Source organism: Canis lupus, chromosome 6 (genome assembly GCF_011100685.1).
Source record: "Canis lupus familiaris isolate Mischka breed German Shepherd chromosome 6, alternate assembly UU_Cfam_GSD_1.0, whole genome shotgun sequence".
NCBI classification, from domain to species: domain Eukaryota; kingdom Metazoa; phylum Chordata; class Mammalia; order Carnivora; family Canidae; genus Canis; species Canis lupus.
Genome location: NC_049227.1, coordinates 38793812 through 38802291, shown reverse-complemented (window position 1 = coordinate 38802291; position 8480 = coordinate 38793812). Strand labels below are relative to the sequence as shown.

The window sequence follows — 8480 nt, the reverse complement described above, 5'->3', positions numbered from 1 at the left end:
GCATGGAGCCTGCTTCTCCCTCTGCCTGTGTCTCGGCCTCTCTCTCACTGTGTGCCTATCATAAACAAATAAAAATTTTTAAAAAATGCAATGTTGATATTTACTTCAGTAAAAAAAAATTTTATCTGAAATTCTGAAATTTATCTGGCAACCGTCCTTGAGAGATAGATGTCTTGCTATGAAAGAGCAGGAGCGAGCTGGGGTTCAGGGTGGCCTAGAGCTCGGCTGGAAGACCATCGGGGCCACCTCTCTGTTTCTATTCTGTTGTCCTTTATCCATCATCTTCCTCTCCCACTCGAGAGAGGGCTGAGCGCCTCACTGCACAAGGCTGCCCCCAGCTCCTGGTCACACATGATGACACCGGGCACATGCTCCCCTGACAGTGGCCTGTGGCTCTCACTGTGGCTGCCACGGCCACAGCTCAGGTGCGCTGGGCAGGGAGGTGGGGTCCACAGGGGGGAGCAGTAAGCGGGGCAGACCCTGCAGGAGACACTGGCCCAGGAGGAGGACCTGGTGGGAAAGCTGCCCCCACTCCCAATTAGAGTCTTGCTCACCAGGCCAGCAAGAGGTCACTGCCCGCAGCATTGTAGACCTCTGTCCTGGCCACGGGCCCTGGGCCCACCTGGACCCATGAGGACACATGGGAGCAGAGGCGGCCCCGGGTCTCTGAGGGGGCAGGAGCCATCCTGAGCTCAGGTATGAGGACAGGTGAGCAGGTGTTCCGATGGGGAGGAGCCCCAGCAGCCGGGGGTTGGTCCACATAGGGAAGAACTGGTCACTTGTGAGGGACAACGCGGGCTGACAATGAAGCTCAGAAGCTGGGTGGACAGCAGGAAGGACTTCCGAGGGCCGTTGCAGCTGGGAGCGCTGAGGCCAGACAGGACAGGCGTCGAGGACAGGACAGGCATCGAGGGGAGATGGTCTGGAAAGCCAGTCTCCTTCCTGGCATCCAGCAGAGGTTTGGGGCTCTCCGTATCCTGCAGGACAAGGCGTTGGTGCCGTGGACAGGCAAGCGTATCACTGTGAGGGCCGCCAGTCACCTCCCCCCCGGGCACCTCCACTGGAGCACCCCCAGGGCACCCGCCTCACCCCAGGGCGCAGGAGCCACACACCCTGCTGCTGAGCGCCCCTGCAGGCTCTCCTGCCTCTCGGAACCGGATTCAAGAGGGGGCAGTCCTTGTAGGAGCTGTGACCCCAGGGGCCCACCCCAGTGACCTGTGTGGGGAAGGCCACTCCATGAGGCCACCTGCTGGGTTCTGATGGGGGCCTGGGTCCCCTGGCCCAGAGATCAGGTGACCTCAGGCCAGAGTGCATGGTCCTTGTCACTAAGGGAAGCAGGCCTGGGTGCCCCCAAGCTCCCTCGCCCCCCTTCTGGGCCCCTGCGGTGCATTCTGCAGGGCTTGCACCGTGGTGGCTACAAGGGAGCAGGGGCAGTGGGTCCAAAGGGCCTGTTCGTGGGCCCCCCAGGCAGGCACCATGAGGGACAGGCACGCGGAGTTCACGGGGAGGCGGGGGGGAGCCACACAGGGTTTTCTGACAGCTGCTGGCAGATCCAGATTGTCTGCGCCACGGCTGCTGCGCTGAGCTGGCCCCCTGGCATGCCCCTCCTGCTCCCCCTCCTCCCGCTCCCCCTCCTCCCACTCCCCCTCCTCCTCCACCTCTAGCTCCCGCCCTGTCCTCGTCCTTCCTTCTGATCCTGGTCACAAGGCCTTGACTCCAACGCAGATCAGTGCTTGCCCTCTTCAACCCCACATGTTCTCATTTCTGACCATCCTGGTTGCCGTACAGGGCGCATGGGGACATAGGGTTCCCGCCCCCCGCAAGCTGCCAGCCCCAAGAACCACCCCTGTGAGAGTGGTCAGGAGTCTCTCTCACATTGAAAACAGATTTTCCTTTTAGCCACCTGCAGGGCAAGGAATTAATCATTCAACGGAAGTGGCCCTGGGGTCCCACGGCACCGCTGGGGTGGGGGTGGGGGTGGGGGTGGGGGGCTTTTCCACCACGCAGGAGGAAAACCGTGTCCTGCAAAGTCAGCACAGACGCATCTGTCACAATGTGCCCCTTGGTGTGTTCTCCAAATACCTTTTACCACCCGCAGATCAAGTGGCAAGTCTAAAAACACCCATGGTGTGCAAGCTGTGAGGAGTGTGAATTTCAAGATGACCTTTGACAAAGGTAAGTGACACGCCAAGGTCACAGACGCTGCAGAGGAGCCGGCTGAGGTCACACTCACACTTGAAGAAAACCCGAAATTTCCAGTAGGAAACAAAGAAAATAAACAGGAGTTTTGTTTTCTTCTCCCCAGCCTAGGTCGAGGATTGTCGGAAACCGGCCCTGGGACCCCGGGGGAGCAGCACCCCATGGCCCCCAGCCAGCATTTTAAGGACAAGGAGCAGGACGGCGTAAAACGTCGGCCTGTTTCTGGGGCTCCAGGCCACGCGAACCCCAACTTGGAGGCTTGCTGCTGTGTGACCCAGGCCAACCCTGGGGGGCTGTCTCTGGGACGCGGGCGGCGAACTCCCGTGTGGGACTCCAGGCTTGGGACGGGCAGGGTGTGGAGTCTGCATTAGCGCCCTAGGCTGCTGTCACAAATCACACATCGAAGAGCCCTGTCCCCAGCCACCTCTGGTCCCAGCCTCTGCCCCTGCGGGTCCCTCGGCCCGGGATGCCCTCCTCCTCCTGTCTCTACGGGGCCAGCTCCCACTCCCCCTCCACCCTCCTCCGTTGCCTCCTCCAGGAAGGCTTCCCTGGAGCACTCCCCCATCACCCTGCCTGTACGCTGGTGCCTACTCACAATGCCCTGCGTGTGTCCCCATCAATGCAGATGCCACCACCCACTTCTACAGGGCACCCTTTGGCTAGACACCTGGCCTCTTCTAACCCTGAGTGGCCAGGGGAGCCCAGGCCCCGGCAAGTGTGTGCTGAGTGGGCAAATAAGTGAACGGCTGGCTGCCCTAAGGCCCCAGAGAAGATGGGGACTGAGCCTGGGCCATCAGAGGCCAGCTGGACGGCTTGGGGTAGGGACGGGGTCGGGAGCATCCTCAGAGCCCAGACTCCTCAAGACTGAAGATCTTTGAGGCCTGAAGCCTGCACTTGTCGTTGCGGGCCCTTGTCGTTGGCGGAATCCCCGAGGCCTGGGGCGCCGGACCCCCTCCTCCCTACTCCTTCACCTCCTCCCCGGGCCTCATCCCCCACCGGCTGGGAAGGCTTCGGTCACACCCCGGACCCAAGGACCACACCCGGAGGCACCGTTCGTGCAGAAGCTTTATTAATCGGTAGATTCCAGCCTGAGGTCCAGACTCGGCTCCTCTCGGCCCCCTTGGCTCACAGGGAGGCATACACCTCTGTGATGTTGGTTGGAGGATAGCCCCAGTTAAAGCAGAGGCCCGAGATGCCTAAGAGCTTGTGCTGGCCACAGATGCCCGTGAGCACCTGCCCCTCCTCATCGGGGTAGGCCATGAAGTTGAAGTCACTTTCCTTGCCAAATAAGCCGTAGCGACCCACATGTGTGTATATGACCAGGGAGTGCATGTACAACTTGTAGGAGCCAGAGATCATAGTGATGTACTCTCCCGGCTGCAGGATGAATTCCTGGGTGTTCCCCCCGGAGGTGCCATACACTGTGCTCCAGGACGACCCGCATCTCACCTGGATACTGGGAGACGGGGGAAGAGTTGCCATACTGCCTCCCCGCTCCCCAGGTGCTCTGTCCCCTTGCACGGACAACAACCCTGTCATACAGGTGGACCTCCCCAAGCACGTGGATTTGGGGTCCTGGCACAGGGGTGCTGCTCTCAGACTCCTGCTCTGATGCTTTCGAGCCCTGTGATCTTGGGCTCGTCACCCAGCCTCTCTGGGCCTGTTTCCTTACCTGAAGAGTGGGAGTGCGTGGGGGGGGGGCATCAATGACATCATTCATAAGGGGAGCTTGGCAAGTCGCCACAACCCTCAGGCTCCAGCTGCTGTCGCTGCTCACGGTGGGGAACTGTCCCCAGGCCCAACGTTGGAGCTTCTGAGCCCCAGTTATGGACTAGACCCGGTCACAGGCCCTAGAGGCAGGTGACTCCCACACTGGCCTAGCTGTGCTCATCAGGGCTTCCGTCCACCTGGCCCTGCCGGCGCTCTGTCCCCGGTGGTGCTGGCCGCTCCCCGCAGGACCCTGTGAGTGCAGAGCACAGATCCCCCGCCAGGCCCAGAGCCTGGCTCTTGGCCTCTGCACACTTCTGGCGACTTGCGTCCTGCCAGTGGTCTTTTCTGACCATCACTTTCCTCTGACCCTCCCCTGGACAGACCGTCCCCTGGGTTCCCCATCAGGCAGGCATCTCAGACTGACAGGCTGTTTGGGGTTCAAATGAGAAAGGAGGGAGAAGCATCATCTACCCCTCCTTTCACATCAGCCCAGGAAGCCGCTCAGGACTTGCAGACAGAACCAGAGGGGCCGGTGTGCAGGGCGGGAGGAGCCTGAGGACAGGAACGAAGGGACAGGCCGTGGCTCCAGAACTCCCAGGGTCCTCCGGAGCCCAGCGAAGGTACAGGGAAAGGGGGTAAAGCCCCTCCCCCGGCTCCCAAGGTCCTGCTCCTCTCACCTCTTCATCAGGCCAAAGGTACTCGTGGCCACCCGGATCCCGGTGATTTCGCAGTCACTAGAGGTGCTGAAGTATTTGCCTTGCCCAATCCCGTACATCTCTAGGTGATGAGGGGATCGGGTGGGAGGAAGGGACGCTCAGGCGGAGGTACGGTGCGTCCCTGACCGGAACTGGGCTCGGCCCCCCCACCAGGCAGCCCGCGGGCTCCCGAGATTGGAGTCGGTCTGCGCGAGGGCTCTGCCCAGGGCCCGGTGGGCGGAGGGTGGCCGCGCAGGGGGACGGGCTGGGGGGGGTGGGGCATACCCAGCAGACTTACGCCCTGCCCAGCAGCCGGTGCTCCCCAGGAGGGCGAGGGTCAGCCACAGCAGCATGGCCTCTGGATGGGGAGTCCCAAGGCTCCTGGAGGGAAGAGGCAGGCCACCGAGTCCGACAGGGACCCCGTCCCACCTCACCGGGCCTGTGGGGGAAGGGGCGCTGCCCTACCTGGCCAGGAGAGTCTTGTCGCCCAGTCCTGGTGGCGCAGAGTCTTGTGCCTGGTGCTCTCCGCCGGCTCTTTATACCCATCACGGCCCTGTGGGCCCCCATCCAGAAGGAAGGAGTGAGGGCCGCGGGGGGAACAGGAAGGAACGGGCAGTGGGAGCTCTTCCTGGGGGAGTCCCAAGCCATCCTGGGGGAGGCTCCCGGACACGCTGTGCTTATTGTCTTGGCCCCATGGCCTACACAAACAAAACGGGACGGTGACAACCATTGTCCTGCCGCCTCCGGGCCTCTCCACTCCGCACCTGGACCAGAGCTGCACCCAGATGTGACGGGGTTGCTGGGGGCCCTCCCCAGCTTGGCCAGAAGGTCTCCACCCCATGGGGGGCTCCAGGCCACGTGCCCCCTAGAAGCTCCTGCCTTGTTCAGAACCTGGCCCAGGACCTCATTCGGGCCTGTGCAGAGCTCAGTGTCCCGTGGGCTTCCAGCCGCTGAGGCTGAGGTCCCCGCCGACCCTCGGGGAGCGCCGTGTGTGCCTGGGGCCAGCTGGAAGAGACCCCCCAGGCGCTGGCCCTCCATGGTGTGTCATTTAGAAGACGGTGATGATCTTTGCTCTGTGCGTGGGCCAGGCGTTGCTGGGATGGGCTGGCCTCCACGGGCTTTGGGGTGACCGCATAGCCGAGGTGCCTGGCACGGGCACAGAGGATCGGGGACAGGACGATTCCCTAGGCCAGTGCTGAGGGCTCCTGGGGTCAGGCCTCGGGGTCAGACTCACTGGGGAGGTGACAGAGTACTTTTCGAAGGCTGCGGGTCTCCGGTCCCTGCCGGTGCTACTGCTGAAGCCAGACTGGGGCCAAATCTTGGCTTCCCTGCCTACGAGGTGTGTGCCTTCCGGGGGGCTCCTGTCCCCCGAGTGCTGCGACTGGGTCATCAGTTGTACACAGGCGGCCGCAGAGCCTCGTCGCGGACGTTAGGAGAATCCGGTGATCCTTCTCCGTGCAAGGGCCCGAACACCAGACCCTCACGAGAGCCGCTGGCGTGCAGGTCTTGGCCGTGTCCTTCAGAATTGCAAAAGATCAGAAACGACACACTTGTCCTTTGGTGACCAGTCGCATAAGTGCCAGTGGTGACCAGTCACATAAGTGCCAGTGGCTGGCTCTCCATACTGGTTGCACTGGGACGGCAGTGTCTGGGGCCTGGGCATGGGGGGAGGCCCTGTCCCGCTGGAGCCTCCACCCCTACATGAGGCGCCCAGGCCCGGGGACACACTCTCCTCTCCCGCCCCCCCCCCAGGCCAAATCGAGCCCCCCTACCCCGCCTGTTGCAGCACAGCCCGTGAGCTAAGAACACTCCTTACATTTTGTCAATGGTTAGAAACGACGCAAGAGAAGCGCAGCACTTAGCGACGTGAAAGTTCTATGGAATTTCAATGCTGTTGCCCGTGGGTAGTGCTGCGGGCACACAGACCGGCCCTCTCGCGTGCATACCCTCTGGGGTGGCCTTCACCCCCCAGGGCTGTGCAGTCGGTGACCCAGACACCCAACCACGTGTATCCTCTGGCCCTTGCCTGGGGGCTCCCCGGCCCCCACCCTGCAGGGGAGGCAGCCCGCAGCAGTGGACTCGACCCTTCCCTCAGGGCCCGCGCTGTCTCCCTAGGGGCCCTGGGGCCCAGGCCCCCCCAAGCCCGGCCTCCCAGGGCTCCTCGCCCCCTCCCACAGGCCCTGGGGCCCACGGAGGCCGCTGTGGAGGAAGAGCCAGAGCTGCACAAAGGGGCTCTGTTCTGGCCCCGCTCCCCGCCAGCGCAGGTGCCCGCTCTCCAGTGCCAGGCCGGCCGGGCTCGGCGCCCAGAGGAGGCTCTGTATGACCCGGAACCCCGGGGGGCAGTCCCTGGGGGGTGGAGGCAGAGTGGGTGCTCCTGGATGACGGGGGTGCTGGGGGGTGCCCGGACGTGCCCCAGAGCGCACACAACATGCACTCTCAGAGCGCAGGAGCGTGGTTACAGCAGATGCACATGTACACGTGCGCTCACACAGCTACAGCAAACACGCACCGGCTTGCACGCGACCTGCACACACCTGTGCCCGTGCACACCTGCAAAGGGGCCCTTTTCTGGAGGGGCGCCCTGCACCCTCATCCCCGCTGGCCCAGGGCTGGCCCTGGGGAGAGTCCACACAGGCGCTTTGTCCCTCGGGAGGAAGGCTCCCCACCAGGGGATTTGCAAGGCCATAATCCCTCCGTGGGCGGCCCCAGCCCTCCCTCTGCTGGGAGCTGGAACAATGCGGTCTGCTCCCAGCAGAGGTCAGGGCTTCGGTCACCCTCTGGGTGTGGGTTTGGGGAGACCCCTCTGCACTCTGTGGCTTGCAGCACAGAACGCAAGAAGGCCTTAAACTGATGCCACGCTCTAAGCCGAGCATTTTTTTTTCCACTTTTCCCCCCGGAGAAATGCAACATTTACTTTGGAAAACCAGGACGCCCAACCACACATTTTATCTAATCTTTTATGTAACTAAAATCCCATGGGCGCCTGGGTGGCTCAGTCGGTGTCTGACTGCAGCTCAGGTCCTGATCCCGGGTCCTGGGATCCAGCCCCGCATGGAGCCCCACGTGGGTTCCACACTCAGCGCGGGGTCTGCTTGTCCGTCGCCCTCTCCCTCTGCTCCACCCTCCGCCTGTGTTCCATCTCCCCCTCAAATAAACAACTAAAACCTTTACTCAGCCCCAGGTCTCTGAAGGAGAACATTTCCTTGCTTCTTCCAGTGTCTGGTGGCTGCCAGTCGGCCCGGGGCGGAGGGGGTGCAAGGGGCTTCTCGGCTCATAGCTGCACCCCTGCAGCCTCTCCCCTGCCCTCACCGGCTCTGCTGGCCTGTGGCTTCCCTTTTCCTGTCTTCTGTAAAGACGGCTGTTGTTGCATTTACGGCCCATCCTAACCAGGAGAAACTCAGGATCTCTACCTTATTTACATCTGCTAAGACCCTTATTCCACATAAGGTCACCTCAGAGGTTCCGAGTGCACATATCCTTTTGAGGGGTGCCACAGTCTAACTCACCACAGGGCATTACCCAGCCAGCCTGGGGCTCTGCTGGGAGCCTCTCCTGAGCCCCAAGCCCTGCATCCCACCTCCAAGTGGCCGGAACCCCGGCCCCGCCCCCATCATCTCAACCCCACGCGCCTCTCTCTCTCTCTCTCTCTCTCTCTCTTTCGGGCCCGGCCACAGAGCTGGGGTCCAACACACTCAGAGAATGATTCCCTCTGTAAACATCTTGTAGTCCCCCTGGACTGCGGGGTGTCTAGGAGAAGCAGGAACCTGGGTCTAGGCCTCCACCCTGGCCCACCCCTCCCCATCCTTCCACCTGCCCATCCTTGAACAATGTTCAAACAAAACTTCGGTTACTTCCACTTGATAAGATTTAGGACAT

At 62.2% G+C, this 8480-nt stretch overlaps 1 protein-coding gene and 1 long non-coding RNA gene across 2 annotated transcripts; both read right to left on the bottom strand.

Annotated features, from left to right (window-relative positions):
- Window positions 1–1887, bottom strand: LOC119872341. The gene is made up of 3 exons (XR_005360387.1): window positions 1659–1887; window positions 555–977; window positions 1–55 (listed from the first exon to the last, which is right to left on the bottom strand). It is a non-coding gene; the product is annotated as an uncharacterized LOC119872341 (long non-coding RNA).
- Window positions 1888–3246: 1359 nt separating this feature from the next.
- Window positions 3247–5148, bottom strand: ZG16B (zymogen granule protein 16B). Its single transcript, XM_038540681.1, has 4 exons — window positions 5070–5148; window positions 4903–4985; window positions 4587–4686; window positions 3247–3655 (listed from the first exon to the last, which is right to left on the bottom strand). The coding sequence occupies exons 2-4, from the start codon at window positions 4955–4957 to the stop codon at window positions 3325–3327; spliced, it is 486 nt and encodes a 161-aa protein (XP_038396609.1). The 5' UTR covers window positions 4958–4985; window positions 5070–5148; the 3' UTR covers window positions 3247–3324.
- Window positions 5149–8480: the final 3332 nt, after the last annotated feature.